Source organism: Camelina sativa, chromosome 20 (assembly GCF_030686135.1).
Source record: "Camelina sativa cultivar CO46 ecotype springtype chromosome 20, ASM3068613v1".
NCBI lineage: Eukaryota > Viridiplantae > Streptophyta > Magnoliopsida > Brassicales > Brassicaceae > Camelina > Camelina sativa.
The window spans coordinates 19,379,798-19,399,157 of NC_141899.1; the positions used below are offsets into that span (position 1 = coordinate 19,379,798).

At 38.2% G+C, this 19,360-nt stretch overlaps 1 protein-coding gene and 2 pseudogenes across 6 annotated transcripts; all 3 read left to right on the plus strand.

The window, feature by feature from the left end:
• The first annotated feature begins 4,686 nt into the window (after window positions 1-4,686).
• Window positions 4,687-9,169, plus strand: LOC104770917 (uncharacterized). 4 transcript variants are annotated; one of them, XM_010495392.3, is made up of 5 exons: window positions 4,687-4,914; window positions 5,294-5,475; window positions 5,575-5,916; window positions 7,062-7,950; window positions 8,236-9,169. In XM_010495392.3, exons 3-5 carry the CDS (start codon window positions 5,839-5,841, stop codon window positions 8,724-8,726), a joined length of 1,458 nt encoding a protein of 485 aa, XP_010493694.1. In that variant the 5' UTR covers window positions 4,687-4,914; window positions 5,294-5,475; window positions 5,575-5,838; the 3' UTR covers window positions 8,727-9,169. The 4 variants fall into 4 exon arrangements, with proteins under 4 accessions (XP_010493694.1, XP_087359658.1, XP_087359659.1 ...); XM_087503532.1 differs by having other exon boundaries at window positions 7,062-8,070; window positions 8,236-9,091; XM_087503533.1 differs by having other exon boundaries at window positions 4,714-5,202; window positions 7,062-8,070.
• Window positions 9,170-10,976: 1,807 nt separating this feature from the next.
• LOC104770916 (disease resistance protein RPH8A-like) lies at window positions 10,977-14,115 on the plus strand (annotated as a pseudogene). Its single transcript, XR_015592215.1, has 4 exons — window positions 10,977-12,060; window positions 12,150-12,296; window positions 12,382-13,956; window positions 14,059-14,115. The product of XR_015592215.1 is annotated as a disease resistance protein RPH8A-like (transcript).
• A 1,337-nt stretch (window positions 14,116-15,452) lies between these two features.
• Window positions 15,453-19,220, plus strand: LOC104770919 (disease resistance protein RPP8-like; annotated as a pseudogene). Its single transcript, XR_015592216.1, has 6 exons — window positions 15,453-15,539; window positions 15,618-15,662; window positions 15,786-16,694; window positions 16,804-16,950; window positions 17,268-18,947; window positions 19,081-19,220. The product of XR_015592216.1 is annotated as a disease resistance protein RPP8-like (transcript).
• Window positions 19,221-19,360: the final 140 nt, after the last annotated feature.

Here is a 19,360-nt window from a genome sequence, read left to right on the forward strand (position 1 = left end):
AAGAGTGAATACACAATCTTCAACCAATCGTTTTGAGGAACTTGTCCTGCACACAAGTAAGCCTCCAAGTTGTTTATCCACTTCTTTAAAGCTTCCCTAGAGCAGCTTGACATCCCAGCCTTATTATTCCTTGAGTTATCTGCTCCCACTCTCTCCCAACCGTGATGTGTTACACCCTAAAGCTCACCGTTCGATCCTCTACGTTCATGATGCTTCCAGGATAGGTTTTCTTCATTAGGCTTGAGCTCTCTATTCATTTGTGGAGTTATTCTTTGGAATCCAATGTAAACTACTCCTAAAGTCTGGTTCCCTACACTTAGTTCTTGAGGTTTCAACCCCACTTGCTCCCATGCCTCTGCAGATTTGGTCCAAGACTTTGAATCATTCCTTACTCTATCATTTCCGTCTTCAGCTCTTGAATCCTAAAGCCGTACCTTATCAACACCACAATGGACTGGACTAAATCGAGAAGAAGCTCTTAAGTTACCGTGAACCGTCAGAACTCTTTGTTGAATCTCCAATGTTTCAGCCACTTGAACTTGACAACCATTGTTGACACGCCTAATACGATTCCTTGCCCTCCTTCTGAAATCAGCTCCATCATCAAGCTCTTGTGACGCATCATAATCCAAGGACGTATCTTTTTGTCTAACCGCACAAGCAAACTCCTGAATCCTACAATATCGCAAGGGATGATAAGGTCGCTTACCATGTTTCTTCATGGAGCGTTTGGTGATTTGTGTTGCCAAAATGATCTCGTGACGTCCCCCTCGTGTTGGCTTCTTCCTGGCCTTGTGATAGCTGCGTGTGACATGATTTCTTACTTCCCTTAGAGCTTGTACAGCGATTGGAAGCTCAGAGACCCATTGACTGATTCTGGAAACGCAATGCTCACCAATTGTTTGACAGAATTCCCAAGAGGAATTTCTAGGGATTTTCTTGGTGTAAGCTCTAAATGTGGACGATCTAAACTCGCTGTGATGGGTTGTTGGACAGATGGAAGAAGATCTGGACTCCCCATGGTAGTTTGTTGAGCAGCTGACGGACGATCTGGACTCACCGTGTTGGTTTGTAGGCTAAGGAGGTTTTGTCGACACTCTCGATTGGTTCTCATCATCTCCTTCAACTGAAACCTAATTTCATCACAAGATCGTAGTATGCGATCGCAAGCTTCATCACTAATATTCATTTCTAGTTTTTTTTTTTTTTTTTTTTTACCCTTGAGTTTATACAACTCTCAGATGGAAATCACCAATTTGATAAGATGGAAACACCTTATCAAAGGATAGTAACAAAAATAGAGATGTGAAGCAGAAGAAAGAGAGATTAAGGTGAAGATCAGAGAAAATAAGAGAGAAAAATATAAACGATGAGGAAAAAAATGATAAACATTTTTTGTTGAATAATTCCTTAAACACAAATTCTAAGGCTTAATGAGCCAAACACTAGCAGCCCAATAACATTAAATACTTATCAAAAACTTAAAAATGTTTTGAACGAAGAAAATATCACATTGGAAGGAAGAAATAATTTGTGGCTCATAGAGATTTAGAGTTGATCATGATGATAATTTAGAGAGTGTCTCTAGATTGACAATTAGTTAAGTTTTGTTGAAACTTTAAACCATTTTATTCTCTCTTACTCTCTTACATAACACCATTTATCTTTTTATATAGTATATACAACTTCACGGGGAAAACAAAATCAGAAGACTTGTAAATTTGTAACAAAATCAGAAGACTTGAAGAATGGAGAAACGGCTTTTTCATACCCCCACAATAGCCCTGTGTTGAATTCATACATTTGACTATTGATCTGGCCTAAACATACATTACGTTTCTAAATATTTGAATTCCGTACCCCCAACTTCGAAATCAATACCCCAAGTATAATTGTTGTGCCAAAACATACAAAAACGTGTTTGTCGACTAACTGTGTTAAGCTTCCGTTTAATCAAAATGACGTGGATTCCACGTGTGTGTGCACAGCGATCCAAACGACGTCGTTTTGGCAAAGCTGAGAAACTCAAATTTTGGCCAAAACGGCGTCGTTTTTTATTTGTCTTCCAAATATCTCTTCCTCTCTCCCGAAACTCTCTCTCTCGCGGCGGAGGAACCCTAGAATTTGGGCGTTTTCAATTTCGAGTCGATCTGCAGTAGGTTGCATCCAATGTATTAATCATCTACTTCTGGTAAGTAATAATTTGTGTTTTGGTTGATTTTAGTTATTCAATTTCGATAATATATATGCGAATTTTGATTTGGGAATTTGGCTAAGGATTGAATATATGTTGCGTGCACACATACGATGTTTGACTTTGGGCAACTCATGTTCCACAACAATAAGCAGGCCCTATCACAAAAAGAGTAAGTGTCTCAAACTCATATTTTAAGTATAATGTAGATTAGGAGAGTAAGTGTCTCCAACTCACCTTCTGCCTGTCTGAGATGAGACTAAATCCTTCACCATCTCCAAGTTGCAAGTCTGCTTTAAGAAGCTGGATAAACCATATCCAACTATTTGTATTCTCTACTGGCACAATAGCCCATGCAATAGGGAAGAACTGGTTGTTGGCATCTCGTCCTATAGCTGCCAAGAGTTGACCTTTGACATCGTTCTTCAAAAAACAACCATCTATCCCAAATATGGGTCGACATTGAGCAACAAATGTCTTCCAGAGTGCTTCCAAACAGACGTAGAACCTGTCGAACTTCTCAATACCTTCATCAGTTCTTATTGTTCCCACTTCAACAGTCGAGCCTGGGTTAGAACTGAAAAAAAAAAAAAAGCAAAGTTAGAGATGAGAATCGGTTTCGCAATAAGTAAATGCAAATCTAAAAAAAAAACTTACTCAAGTACCTTTAGACGGTAGTCCTTTAGTCTAGCAAATTGCTCATCATGTTTAGCTTGAATCATTGCCAATGCTTTTGTCTTGGCTTTTCTACATTGATCTGGAGTGACCACCCAGTTGTAACGGTCCTCCATTATTGCTTGTATTGCCTTGGCTTGAAAGTAGGATCATTCCTAAGTCATCCAATACCAACTTAGCAATGACCCCATCCTTCACTACCTTGCTATACTTGTTTGGGATACATGAATGGAAGTCACTGCAGTACATGACTTGGAATGTGTTCAGTTCTTTTTGAAAAGAACAATAAAGTATGAATTTGCAACCACCACCAAGAGAGCATATGACTTCCGATTTCTCAGATCCCCATCTTGAATACTTCACATTAGTTCCTTCCTTAAGCGCATACTCAACAACAGCTTCCTTGAACAAAGGTATGCTGTCAAATACCTGCCCCAATCTTATCTCTCCACTGCCTTTTTTGTACCTAAGGTGTTTTTCGGATCCACCATCCTCATCATCTGAATTCGGAGGAGTGGCCTCAGAATCACAAGCCTCATCTTCCTCATCATCATCTCCTCTACCGAAACAATCCTCCTCATCACCACCTCTAGCAAACCAAGCTCTATCGTTGCCTTCACCATCTCCACCATCATTGACTCCTTCTTGATCAGCTCTATTATTGCCTCGATCTTCACTAGCTCCATCATCATTGTGTTCTTCTTCACCAGCTCCATCATTAGAAATCTCATTCTTCTCCACATAGAATTCTATTGATCTTGTCCACAGCGCAGCTGAACACATTCTCTGGAAATTATCGGATCCATCATACAACAACTTCAACTCTGAGAACATCTCGTAGGGGTATTTAAACCATATTCTTTGCCCAACCATAGACAACCCTATCGACTCCACCATGTTTTTAATTATGGTCTCCGCCTTGCATTCAAGATTATGAGTCTCGCCTCCAACATATGCAATCACAACCATTGGCGACTTCAAACTTTCCATTATAGTAGATTATGAAAATTGGATCTTCAGGTCTACAAAAACAAAACCAAATATTGTTCAAAACCGAGATTTTCTCTAACACACACACAAATCATACACGACTTATACAAATACCCACTATTATAACACATTTTTTATGCAATTACATAATAGAATTCAACAAACTATCCAATGCTAATCAATCGATGAACTATGAGGAATTTCGTAAATAATTTTTCGAAAATTACCGGTTTGGAACTCCAGGTGCGACTTCCAAATCACCTTCATCCCCGGGAATCATTGCCCTCGGCTTTAGAAAACGATAACCTACTTCAGATCGACTCGAAATTGAAAACGCCCAAATTCTAGGGTTCCTCCGCCGCGAGAGAGAGTTTCGGGAGAGAGGAAGAGAGATTTGGGAGACAAATAAAAAACGATGTCATTTTGGCCAAAATTTGAGTTTCTCAGTTTTGCCAAAACAACGTCGTTTGGATCGCTGCGCACACGTGGAATCCACGTCATTTTGATTAAACGGAAGCTTAACAGAGTTAGTCGAGAAATATGTTTTTGTATGTTTTGGCACAATAATTATATTTGGGGTATTGATTTTAAAGTTGGGGTATGAAATTCAAATATTTATAAACGTAATGTATGTTTAGGCCAAATCAATAGTCAAATGCATAAATTCAACACCGGCTATCGTGGGGTATGAAAAAGTCAGAATCAATCAAACAGAGTCAATATCGGACCAAGCCCAATGAAGAAAATAGTCCAAAAAGCCCATTTACTTAAAGAGAATGTTGAAGAAATAAAGTATACGAATGACACGTATCCATCTTCTTTCTCTTGGTCTATAAATACAAATTTACCATTCTCTGGCCAAAGTTTCTCTTTCCTTGGCTGGGGTTTTGAGAGAGAAACACAAAGAAGAGAGAGAGAGAGTTTTCTTCTTCCCACATCAAAGAGAGCCAACCCATCAAAACATAACCCGTAAAAGTTTCAATTTTTTTTTTTTTCAAAAATAAAACCTTTCATAGAAGAACATTTACATATATATTATTACACAGAAAGAGAAGGTATATATATATATACACACTTCTTATGCCAAACACATGTAGATTGAGAAGAGAGAGAGAGAGAGATGAGAGATTTGATATTTTTCTCACTCTTGAGATCTTTTCGAAATCGCACGTTTTTTATATGAAACTGAAGCAACATCTTTTGATTTTGTTTTACTGATAAAGTTTGGATTTTTGAGTTTTGAAATTGGATCGGGGCAGAGATTACTAAAAAGCTTTGATTTTTGGGGTTTTCTGATAATTTTTTTGGTTTTCTTTTACTTCAAACCCACATGGAGAGGATTGGTACATAGCTTCGACTTTACGTTCCTTTGGCATAATCTTGTGATTTCACTTGACATTTTGTTTTGTTTTTGTTCAATTTGATTTATTTTAGGGTTTTGATTGGATCGTCTTTTTGGAATCAACCCTAATTAGTGAAAAGCTCAATTCTTGGAGTGTGAGAATTGAATTTGGAGCTGTTGATGCGGGAGTCAGTATTATTTGCCCAATTGGGTTTCTTCACATTCAATTCGAGCTTTGCCACGGAGTTGAGATTTTGATTAATTGAACTTAAAGGTGCTTTTTTTTAAGATGCTCATAATTCCAAAAGTTTGTTAATGTGAGTTGTGTAAAGTGGTTCTGATCTTGATTTCTGGTGATGTGGTTTTGTGGCAGGCTATATAATCTTGAGGGTACCACTCTGAATTCAATTCAAGTTTGACCCATATCAGAGGGTTCAGAAGTGTAATTTGCTAAGTTATAAGTGATTTCGAAATTGTGGCCTTGGAATTTGATTACTGCGGGTCGGAAAGTGAATTTTGAGCTGGAATGGTGTACAGGATCATAGATTCTGATCTGGTCAAGTGTTGGGATAAATGAGTTAAAAAAGTAGGACAGTGGTTAAAGTATACTACTTTACAGTTCCCACGTACAAGTGCCATGTCTCGCTGCTTCCCATTTCCTCCACCAGGATATGAGAAGAAGATTAGAACTGACGAAGCAGTACCTCTTGTAAAGGTTCATATGTCAACTCTTAGAACTTACTCTACTTTGAACCACTGTCATTCTGTTTATTTTTAGAAATTAGAAACCAATTTTTAGAGGAAACTCAAGGATTGCATGTGACTGGAGTCTAATGGGTTTTGTGGAATTCTTTGTATTGTGGAATGTTTTGTGTTGTTTTTTAGGACTTATAGACATACTTGGTGAACCGTTTGAGTAGGTGATTCTTAGACTCTGGAGAATTAGTCTTTTGCTATTATGGTGATCAAACCTTGAGTATACGTAAATTGCTATCGATAGGAAGGATTTGACTAAATCTTATGAGCGTATCGCTGATGCTGATCGATTGGTGCTTATATGTGAGAGAAATCATTAGAGATGTACCTTTCTGTTCTAAATTTACGAGAATGTTCCTTTGTCTCCTACTATATATAGAACACATTAAGGGTGATGGATCTTTGATTGACTTTAACTGGGGAATTTTAAACTTTCAAGTGAAGGGCTGTTCATGTAGTTCGTTGTGTTAGATGTTAGAATTATTTATCTCATTGATTATTTTCTCAAGGGTTTGCTTATTTGACCTGAGGACCATATTAGTATCTCTTTTCACAACCGGTATAAGATTAGACTATTTAAGGATCAGGAAGTAGTGAGGGTGCTTTGCATTGGTGTAGGTGATTAGTGATTACATAGCCATAATTAAGACACTGCAGTAAATGGTACTCAGAAAGAGTATTGAGGAGTTTAGGAGTTAGTTATGAACTTACTGGTAGTAGCTTACGTCAGATAGATCAGACTAGTTGCCTACTAGAGGATAAAGAAAAAGAAAAACAATGCATATCCATCTTTTTCACTATTTTTGGCCCGCAGTCGTATATAAGCTCATATGGGTTTTGAATGTCCTAACTACCAAAGCATGGTAAATCTTTTCTGTTAATAGTTGAGGGATTTGGAGGCTTTCGTTTTTCTTTCTGTAATTTTCCTCTGGAAAATGATAGTTTTATCTTGAAATGCTTTTGTATTCTGTTTTTTATGCCTTTGCCACGTATAGAGTACAGTCTGTTATAGGTGGAAGTGGAACTTTATGCTACTGCCTTATAAGTTTATATGAATTTTTGTGATCCTCCCTTATATGTGCCTTCATGGGATGTGAATTTCAGGACAAGTACAAGGAAAAGAAGCACAAGAAGGATAAAGAAAAGAAAGAGGGTAAAGAGAAAAAGAGTAAAGATAGAAGCAAAGACAAGCAGAAGGAAAGAAAGGAGAAGAAAGACAGACATAAAGATCGGAAAGACAAGGAGAAAGATAAAGAAAAAAGCAAACCGTTGGAGGAGAAGAAAGCAGAGGTTCTGACAAACACCGGGCACAGAGAGAAACTTGTAACAAATGCCGTGCAGAATAATATCAATGGAGAGTCAAAGTATGTACAGGACCTGGCAACAAGGATCAGATATGACGAAGAAGCAACAGGAAGTCAGAGTGCACAAAAGATTGATTATCCTAACCCAAAAAATTTAGGACCAACTGGAGGAGCATTTGAGAATGGTCCAGTTGAGGAAATAAGCCATAGGGTGGATGAAGATAAGAGAATCAATACCCCGAAGAATTTTGCAGCGGCAAAAAGTTCTAAAAATGCTACTTCTCGAGTACACTTAGATGCAGATCAGAAAAGAACTGAGGCTATGAGTAAACCAATGGAGAACAGAGACCAGGCGAGGCAAACAGAATCAGCGGAGAAGAGTCACCGCAAGCAAAGTGTGACCAAGAGTGATAAACCCAGGGATCAAGAAGGGGAAAAGAAGAATGAAGCAAGAGATAAAGACAGAATTATAGATAAGAAAGAGGAAAACATAGAGTCAATAAATAAAACTCGCCAGGAGAAACCAAAATTGATAGGAGGGCCCAGATTAGAGGAGAGGGAAAAGGACTATCTGGATATAAGAAATAGCAAACCGCCTGACCTTTCACGGGCAAGCGTCAAGAACAACGTTATTACTGAGGGAAATCTTGGCAAACGGAAGGATCATGTGACAAATGGATTCTTGTATGGTGAGTTATTCCCTGATCCGATTCTCTGTCTGGTGAATGAGGAGTGTAGTTGCCATATTAACCATAGTTTGATAATATGGCTTGGTACTTAAAAGCACCTTATAGTTTTATCCAATCATGGTATGTTTTCTTACCTTAAAAAGATAATTCAATTTCTTGGTCTCTGGGTAGTTATTTGGACTATTGATGCAAGATCCGTTCACTTGTCCTTGGTTTTGGGTCTGAAACGTTGTCAATGTTCTTAACTCTTTGTTTTTCTAACAGTAGTCTTTAATTTCTGTGCAGGGAATGGAACCACGCCACACAAGTTACAGAGGCACTCAACTTCTGCACCATCTGTGGAAAATGGAAGAACATTAGGTGCACCCCGAACTCCTCCAATGCCTGCATCTAAGGTGCAAGAAACGACTTGCAAGCCACAAGTCAAAGAAGTTAGGCTTAACGGTTTTGCTGTATCTGGAGAAAAACAAAAAGTCTGTCCACCAAGCCCTTTAGCTGCAACAATGAAAGTGAAAGTCAAGGAAAATGGTGAAGCATCCATAAAGCCGCCTCATCCTGACCTAAAGTATCTCAATCAGATACTCAATGTACCAACAAGGGAGATGTTGCCGGAGGTTGATGATGACCAAGAATGGCTACTTGGTCAGTCGGGTGTCATATTAAAAAAGGCGAGAACAGATACTCCAGATTCTGGGGTATCCTTGCAGGTCTGGAACCAAGCTTTCAGAATAGAATCTGCGGATATTGTAGCTCTACCTTATGTTATTCCATTTTAGCTGTGACTATATTCCCGGATGTTCCTACGCCACAACCCATGAGGAGAAGTATCCCTCACACAACGCCACGCCACTTTGCAGCAGGGTTTGCTATGCTAGCATCAGCATCTATGATGGCTCTTTAAAGAAGAGCAACACAGCACTCCATAGCTCCCCAAAGTGTATGAGCAGGGACTAAATATGTTATATGCCCATAAAATATGAACACCCACAAAGCTCTGCATGGGTGGGGAAAAAAGAATGAATGAAGATGTAAGTAGAGTAAATCCATAGAGGTTGATTTTGTCGTTGACTCGTTGTTTGACATGTTGTGTTATAAGGACAAGGATATGTGTGGCCTTTGGTTCTGCACGGAATTTTGATTCTCTGCTTGCATCACACCAACATTAGTAGATGAAGTTTGTATATTACAGAGAAAAGAAAAGAAAAAAAGAGTAGGCTTCTATGTGTGTTACTGGGCATGGAAACGTGTTTATCAGATTGATCACGGAAGAAGGTTAGTGTCAGAGATCTTTATGCTTTCATCAGAATCGTTGAGTTGGAAGATAGACTTGGTTTTCTCAGGAATACTATTGTACCAAATCGTGACTAAAGCAATGATCACTAGGACTGAAAGATTCCAAACTCGTTTTGAATCGTTGTGGGTATTAAGTAACTGAACCCTTTGTTTCTCAATCCTAGCGATCGTTGGTTTATCAGGATTTTGGTACACGAGTATTCTTGAGAAAACCGAGAATATCTTCTTTTCGATTCGAACGAAAGCTTGAAGATTTTTGGTATTATACTATAACCTTTCTTATTAGCTCCATGCCCAACAGTGTAATGTGTAAAATTTTACTAGTAAACACATTTAGTTCAATCCTAAATCTCTCTCTCATTAATGCAATATAGTTGCTACGTTCCCTTGGTGGTGGCACGTGCTTTTTCAGTCGCACGATATTGATACACTTCTTATTTTTAGTTTTGGTCACGTAGATATCTCTCTTTAACTCAAAACCTTGTAAGCAGGTTTAATTTCTGTTTACGGATATAATTTTACCAACTTAGTACAATGATCGAATTTCAATTTCTCACACAGAAGCATATTTAGTGAAAGATAGATTGGTTTTAGTACTAAAATGGGAGAGAAATTATTCGGTGTTTGTAACTCCAATTATCAATGCAGTGAAGGTCTCGATGAAATGCCTGGTAGAGACTTTAGGGAAATTACTTCATCTTCGCTATAAGGGTTTAGTGCTTTTTTCTTGATGAAAATTCCCTTTGATCAACAAATTATTTAGCTAAATAGTATACTTGTGATCTTGATTGATGGAGTGATGATGCAACCACAAAGAACAGAAATCACAAAGAATCTTTGCCGTCTTGATGCTGAAAAGTGATTAAGTTACCATTCTTTCTTGTATTTGCACTGTTGCCAAGAACCGCTACTGATGATGATTTGAGTGGGTAAAGATATCACTGCATCTAAAGCTGTTGAGTCAAGGATACACTGGTGACGTGGTGGTCTCTTGTGTTTTGATAAGCATGTTGCTATTTCCTCTCTCAAAGACTATCTCTTCCGGCTGAAACGGTAACCTATAATCCCTTTGAAATTTGTGTGTCCGGTCATGTAGTCATGTACTATGATGAAATATTGCTTATTAATCGATCAATCTGTTGCCGTTTTGCTCTGCTTACAAATATTGGACAGTTTTCGTGGTTTTGTTATCCCCGGATATTCAAGCAATATAGAGGACGTAGAATGAGTAAGGTGTATGGGTGTTTTTTTACTCTGGAATGATAAATTTAATAAAGTGAATAAATATGCTCGGTTCAAGTTACATTTTCTTTTACAAGCACTAGGTTTTACAGTTTTAGCTATGACTTATGATTACAATCCTCTTAATAGTTTCAACAGTGTAATGATTTGTGTAGCCCCTCTTGAAAATTTTGCCTCTGAAGTTAACAACCTATATATGTCATATGTGATATCTTTGCAGAGTTCAAGCATCAGTGTGAATGAGCTGGAGAATCGAATAGGCCAATGATACGACTGAGTCATCGGTTGAAGAACATGAAAAAATAGCCAGAAACAATCCTCTCTCCTTTCTAAGCTCACGAAGAAGCTTAACTTTCATGAAAACCAAGCAGCAGCTTCTTCAATTTGGTAGATAAGTTGTGATACTAGTTCTTCAAGTGCAGCATCTAATTTAATATTCTGCCCTATGATATATATATATATATAGATCTTATTTGATCAATTTATTAATCATATGGGACCCTTAATCATAAGATATATTACTGTGGAAAACTCTCAGCCAATAGATTGGTAGGCTGGTTAAGGTTGACTTGGAGTCAATTTGTTTTGACAAAATTGATCGCTTTCTGAGAATTTAGATCATTTTCTTTTTCTGAGAATCTGTACCCTTGGCGTTCTTGCTGGGTTTGTGGTAGGTGATTGTGGAGGAGCATTTTATGGCTGGAGGAGTTGTGTCGTTTGGAGTTGAGAAGCTTTGGGATCTCCTGAGCCGAGAATCTGAGCGATTGCAGGGAATTGATGAGCAAGTTGATGGACTAAAGCTGCAGCTGAGAAGGTTACAATCCTTGTTGAAAGATGCAGATGCCAAGAAACATGCAAGTGAAAGGGTGAGAAACTTCTTAGAAGATGTCAAAGACATTGTTTATGATGCTGAGGATATCATTGAATCCTTTCTTCTGAACAAATTTAGAGGTAAAGGAAAAGGGATCAAGAAGCAAGCGAGAAGACTTTCTTGCTTCTTTATGGATCGCCACAAAGTTGCTTCAGATATCAAAGGCATCACTAAGAGGATCTCTGAAGTGATTGGAGAAATGCAGAGTTTTGGGATACAACAAACCATTGATCATGGTGGTCGTTCTCTGTCTTTTGAGGACAGACAAAGGGAGCAGAGGGAGATCCGGCAAATGTTTCCTAACAGTTCTGAAAACGATCTTGTCGGGGTGGAGCAGAGCGTTGAAGAACTAGTTTGTCATTTGGTGGACAATGATAAAGTTCTAGTGGTTTCTATATCTGGGATGGGCGGTATTGGTAAAACCACTCTGGCCAGACAAGTCTTTCATCATGACTTTGTCCGACGTCATTTTGATGGATTTGCATGGGTCTGCGTTTCACAACAGTTTGCACAGAAGCATGTTTGGCAGAGGATCTATCAAGAACTTCGGCCACACGATGGTGATATTTTACAGATGGACGAGTATACAATCCAGGGAAAACTCTTTCAATTGTTGGAGACAAGTAGATATTTGGTTGTCCTCGATGATGTATGGAAAGAAGAAGACTGGGATAGAATAAAAGCTGTGTTTCCTCATAAAAGAGGTGAGCCATGATCTTGTGTGATTGTAAAAAGAAATCTATAGAATAAATGTCTTTTATTCCCTAACATGTATACACAAATAATTTTGCAGGTTGGAAGATGCTACTTACTTCTCGGAATGAAGGTGTTGGGTTACATGTTGATCCAACATGTTTATCTTTTAATGTAAGAACTCTTACTCCCAAAGAAAGTTGGAAGCTCTGGGAGAGGATAGTACTCTCTAGGAAAGATGAAACTGGTACACTTTCAACTATCAAATTAAGATCAAGAATCTAGTAAATTTATTTTGCAGCTCACATCTTGAAATGTGTGATATTGTGTAGAATTAAGGCTTGATGAAGAAATGGAAGTCATGGGAAAGGAAATGGTCACATACTGTGGGGGACTACCATTAGCTGTTAAAGTGCTGGGAGGCTTGTTAGCTAATAAACATACAGCTCGTGAGTGGAAAAGGGTTTATGACAATATTGGAGCTCAAATCGTAGGAAAAAACATGCTTAGATGACAACAGTCTCAATTCGGTTTACCGAATATTATCTCTGAGTTATGAAGATTTGCCAACACGTTTAAAGCATTGCTTCCTTTACCTAGCCCATTTTCCTGAAGATTACAAGATACGTATGTGGTTATTGTTTAATTACTGGGCTGCAGAAGGAATATTAACATCCTTTTTCGATGGATCAACCATTCGAGATAGTGGAGAAGACTACCTAAAAGAGCTACTGAGGAGAAATTTGCTTATAGCTGACACAAACTACTTGAGGTGGAGATTTGAAACTTGTCAAATGCATGACATGATGAGAGAAGTATGTTTATCTAAAGCCAAAGAAGAGAACTTCTTACTAATTGTCAAAGTCTCTACTTCCACCTTTACCATTGCTCAGGGTGTTGGATCTTTCTTGGGTAAAGTTTGAAGGAGGGAAGTTACCTTCTAGCATTGGAGGACTCATCCACTTGAGGTTCTTGAGCTTATACGAAGCTGGGGTCTCTCATGTACCTTCTACTATGCGGAACTTAAAGCTTCTGCTCTACTTGAACTTAGGTGTTTATGCAGCAGGGGTACCGGTTCATATACCAAATGTTTTGAAAGAGATGCTAGAGTTAAGGTACCTTTCCCTACCTGTGCATTTGCATGATAAAACCAAGTTGGAACTAGGTGATCTAGTAAACCTGGAGCACTTGTCATCTTTCCCAACACAACACAGTAGTGTGACAGACCTCCTCCGTATGACCAAACTCAGGTCTCTCGCTGTAACTCTGAGCGAAAACTGTACTTTCGAAACTCTATCGTCACCTCTCCTTGCGAAACCTCGAGACGCTTGATTTCCTTGCTTCGCCCAATGCCAGTGTGGATTTTATTCATAAAGTGGGAGAGTTCGTTTTGGATTTTTTTCATCTCAAGGAGTTAGGATTGCATGTACATATGTCAAAGATTCCTGATCAACATCGATTCCCTCCCCACCTTGAACACATATATCTATATGATTGCCGCATGGAGGAGGATCCAATGCCGATTCTAGAAAAGTTGCTTCGTTTGAAGTCGGTTGAATTAAGACATCAGGCTTTCGTTGGGAGGAAAATGATGTGCTCAAAAGGTGGTTTCCCTCAGTTATGTGCTCTAGATATATCTGAAGAACAAGAGTTGGAAGAGTGGACAATAGAAGAATTCTCGATGCCATGTCTTCGTACTTTGACTATGCATGGTTGCAAAAAGTTGCAGGCACTTCCTGATGGACTCAAGTACATAACTTCGTTAAAGGAACTGACGGTTGAAGGAATGAAGAGGGAGTGGAAGAAGAAACTTATACCAGGTGGAGAAGATTACAACAAAGTCCAGCACGTTCCTAGTGTTCAATTTATCAACTGTGGCGACGTATAATGAGAATAACCAGTAGCAGGTACAAATAAATGGTTTTGCATCTTATTTGGATTTGTGTTGAAGTCATGTGGACAGGTCTCAATTATTATACATTGTTCTAACGTTGATCATTCTGAAATAGATGCAAGAAAGAACAAGAAGCTAGCCAAATTCTCTTATATATATAAACTCTCCATAATCACAGGAGTAACCATACTGCTCCTAACAAATGGGCATAAAAAGAGAAGATGATTCACAATCTCAGTGGATTCACCACAGCGACAACAGATGGTTTTAGGTTCCTCTTTCTTAGATTTTATGAAACTGCGAGGCTATTAGAAATTTCTCTCTTTAAGAAGTTCTGCACTTTAGGAGGAGGCTGCTTCATAAGAGACATATGATGACCAATGAGTTTTCTCAAAGAATCTGTGGAATTGGTTATAAAACTACCGGATTACGTTGCCAGTCTTGGATTAGTCTCAGACCTCTCGCTGTCAGTGCATCGTTTTGTTGTGGCTCAGGATATCAAAAACTATATCATAGTAATAATGCTTTTATTGATACGTTTTCGATGTGGAAGCATGGAACATTTCCATGCTACTTTCACAAAATGGTTTTTGGAGTTCATTGTGTTAGCTAAATTTCCACACTTGCACTGATGGGGATGGACCTACGTTCCCTAAGTGGTGGCAATTGTCCAGTCACACGATATCGCTACATTTCTTAATAAAAGTTTTGGTCGCTTAGATATATCGTTTAGGATCTGTCTCTTTAATTCACAAACCATGGACTTGAATCGTTTTCAGTAAATCTTATATAGCAGCTTCAATTCTTATTGATGGATATAATTTTTACTAGTAGTAGAATGATCAAATTTCTCACACAGATGCATATTTGGTAAAGATAGATTGTTTTTTTCTTGATGAGAGTTCCCTTTGAAGACAGAACAACTTAGATTAACAAAATGTACTTATGATCTTGATTGATTGTAAGTGATGATGCAACAATGACCCCCAAAAAACTGAAATCCCAAAGAATCATTAAGTTACCATTGTTTCTTATTTGCACTATTCCCCGAGAACCCCTACTGATGATTGGAGTGAGTTAAGATATATATATATGTGCATCTAAAGCTGTTGAATCAAAGGATTCACATTGAAGTGGTGGTCTTTGTCTTCTTGATAAGCTTGTTAACCTTTCCTCTCTCAATGGCTAATCTCTTCCGGCTGAAATGGTATAAACCTGTAAGCCCTTTGGATTTGTGTGTACTAAACTTTATCTGGGCATGTTATGATGATATATATATATATGGATATAAACCGATTAATCTCTATTTTCGTTCTGCCCTGCTTACTATAATTAAACAGTTCTCATTGGTTACCTTCAGTTCAGGTTACATATTTGCAAACACCAGGTTTCAGCTAGGTCTTATGATTACAATCCTCTAATAGTTTCCAACAGTGCAAGTTTTTGTCTGCCTCTCTTTAAAAATTTAGTCCCTGAAGTTAACTTGATATATGACGACATGTTCTGCAGATTTCAGTTCATTAATGTGAATGAGCTGGAGAATTAATCCAATAAGTATTCTGCCATTTGAGCTGGAGATTTCAGTTCTTGTTTTAGGTGGCGAAATTTAGTATTCTGCCATTTGAAATATCTTTTATTTGATCAATCATTAATCATAAAGATATATTACTGTAGAGTGGAGAAGCCTGAGCCAAGAGATCGGTACCTAGATAAGATGAGGTTGACTTGGAGTCAACTTTTAGCTTATAGTTTTGATAAAAATGATCGCTTTAATTTCTTCATCATTTTAAAGAAACTCTTTCTCTGAAAATCTGTATCCTTGGCGTTCTTGTACTGGTTCAGTGGTTCTTCGTTGGTGATTGTGGACTATGGCTGAAGGAGTTGCGTCGTTCGTACTTGAGAAGCTTTGGGATCTCCTGAGTCGAGAATCTGGACGACTGCAAGGAATTGATGAGCAAGTTGATGAACTAAAGCGTCAGCTGAGAAGGTTACGGTCGTTGTTGAAAGATGCAGAAGCCAAGAAACATGCAAGTGAAAGGGTGAGAGACTTCTTAGAAGATGTCAAAGACATTGTTTATGATGCTGAGGATATCATTGAATCCTTTCTTCTGAACAAATTGAAAGGAAAGGAAAAAGGGATCAAGAAGCATGTGAAAAAACTTGCTTGCTTCTTAACGGATAGCCACAAATTTGCTTCAGACATCCAAGGCATCACTAAGAGGATCTCTCAAGTAATTGGGGAAATGCAGAATTTTGGGATTCAACAAATCATTGATCATGGTGGTCATTCGCTGTCTTTTCAGGACAGACAAAGGGCTCAGAGCGAGATCCGGCAAACGTTTGCTAATAGTTCTCAGAGCGATCTTGTCGGGGTGGAGGAGAGTGTTGTAGAATTGGTTGGTCATTTGGTGGAGAATGATGATAACATTCAAGTGGTTTGTATATCTGGAATGGGCGGTATTGGTAAAACCACTCTGGCTAGACAAGTCTTTCATCATGACATTGTCCGACGTCAATTTGATGGATTCGCATGGGTCTGTGTTTCGCAACAGTTTACTCAGAAGGATGTTTGGCAGAGGATCTTGCAAGAACTTCGACCACACGATGGTGAGATTTCACATATGAACGAACATGCACTCCATGTTAAACTCTATCAATTATTGGAAACTGCTAGATATTTGATTGTCCTCGATGATGTATGGAAAGAAGAAGACTGGGATCGAATAAAAGCTGTGTTTCCAGACAAAAGAGGTGAGCAATATTTTCCTTTTTAATTCATAAGTAGTAATTGTTAAAAAAATATATATATATAGAATACATGACTTTTATTCCCTAACATGAACACAAAAATATTTTGCAGGTTGGAAGTTGCTACTTACTTCTCGGAATGAAGGTGTTTTGTTACATGCTGAACAACCATGTTTAGCTTTTAGACCAAGAACTCTTACTCCCAAAGAAAGTTGGAAGCTCTGTGAGAGGATAGTATACCGTAGGAGAGATAAAAATGGTACACTTTTTTACATATAAAAATTAATTAAGACCAATAATCTAGTATTCCCTCCATTTCAAAATATATGATGTTTTAGTTAAAACACGCATATTAAGAAATAGTTATTTTAAAAAAGTTTAACCAATCAGAAACAATACTGCATAATAGAAAATATAAAATTAATCTAAAAGTTGCATAGAAAGTTGGAAACATCCTATATTATAAAACAAAAATACTTCTCTAAACATCCTATGAAATCGGAGGGAGTAAAATTTAGTGTGTAGGGATCACATGCATATGCATCTTGAAATGTATTACCATGTGCTGTTGTGCAGAAGTAAGGCTTGATGAAGAAATGGAAGCCATGGGAAAGGAAATGGTCACGCATTGTGGAGGACTACCATTAGCTGTTAAAGTGTTAGGAGGTTTGTTAGCTAATAAACATACAGCTCAAATCATAGGAAAATCGTGCTTAGATGAAAACAGTCTCAATTCGGTTTACGGAATATTATCTCTGAGTTATGAAGATTTGCCAATGCATTTAAAGCATTGCTTCCTTTACCTAGCAATTTTCCCCGAAGATTGGATGATAAATTTGCAGATATTGTTCAGTTATTGGGCTGCGGAATGAATTTATGATGGACCAACCATCCAAGATAGTGGAGAAGGGTACCTAGAAGAGCTAGTGAGGAGAAATATGGTTATTCCTGAAAAACCCTATTTGAGTTCAAGATATGAATATTGTCGAATGCATGACATGATGAGAGAAGTATGTTTATCTAAAGCCAAAGAAGAGAACTTCCTACAAATTATCAAAGACGACCCTACTTCCAACTCCTCTACCATCAATGCTCAATCTCCTAACAGATCTCGCAGACTTGCCATACATAGCGGTAATGCTCTTCATATACTAGGACAGAAAAACAATAAAAAGGCCAGATTTTTTGTATTTTTGGGACGAGAGAAAGATTGGAAACAGATAGCTCCAGGCTTCCAGAGTTTACCATTGCTCAGGGTGTTAAATCTTTTTGGTGTAAAGTTTGAAGGAGGGAAGTTACCTTCTAGAATTGGAGGGCTCATCCACTTGAGATTCTTGAACTTATGTCAGGCTGTAGTATCTCATATACCTTCTACTATGCGGAATTTAAAGCGTCTGCTCTATTTGGACTTAAATGTTGCTGCTACATTAGAACCGGTTTATGTGCCAAATTTTCTGAAAGAGATGCTAGAGTTGAGGTACCTTGCCTTACCTTGGGTTATGCATGATAAAACCAAGTTGGAATTGGGTGATCTAGTGAACCTGGAGTATCTGTGGCATTTCTCACCGCAACACAGTAGTGTGACAGACCTCCTCCGTATGATCAATCTCAGAATTCTCGTTGTAACTTTGAGCAAAAGGTGTATTTTTAAAACCATATCGTCATCTTTCCCTAAATTGCGAAACCTGGAGACACTTTGTTTCGTTGGTTGGACCAGAACCCCTGTGGATAATTATGTGGGAGAATTCTTTCTGGATTTTATTCATCTAAAAGAGTTAACATTGGCGGTAAATATGTCAAAGATACCTGATCTACATCAATTCCCTCCCCACGTTGCACATATAGATCTATCTGGTTGCCGCATGGAGGAGGATCCAATGCCGATTCTAGAAAAGATGTTTCATTTGAAGTCGGTTGAATTAAGACATGAGGCATTCGTTGGGAGGAAAATAATGTGCTCAAAAAGTGGATTTCCTCTGTTATTTGTTCTGAATATATCTGAACAATCGGAGTTGGAAGAGTGGATAGTAGAACAAGGGTCGATGCCATGCCTTGGTACCTTGATGATACATGATTGCAAGAAGTTGAAGGCACTTCCTGATGGACTCAAGTACATAACATCTTTAAAGGAAGTGAAGATTGTAGGAATGAAGAGGGAGTGGATGGAGAAACTGATACCAGGTGGAGAAGATTACTACAAAGTCCAGCACATTCCCAGTGTTCAATTTATCAATTGTGACGAATAACTAGTAGCAGGTAAAAAAACAAATGGTTTAATGTTCACTTTGTTGGGTTTTTTTTGCATCCTATTTTGGATTTTTGTGAAAGTCATGTGGACAGTCTCAACTATTATACATTGTTCTAACACAGGTGATCATCTCTGAAATAGGTGCAGGAAAGAACAAGAAGCTAGCCAAATTCTTTTATATAGATTCACCAAAATCACATGGGAAACATGAAGGGCTCAATAAGAGATAAAATGCTTGTTTCATAAGAGTCATCTACTCGCCTGCTGATCAACAGGTTACTCTGGAATTGATTATGAAGAATGCAAATTCTGAAGTACTAATACGGTACCAAGTTTTGAATTAGTCTCGGAGCTCTCGCTTTCAGTGCATTGTTATGTTGTGGCTCAGAGTATCAAAAACTATATCATATTGAGAACTCTT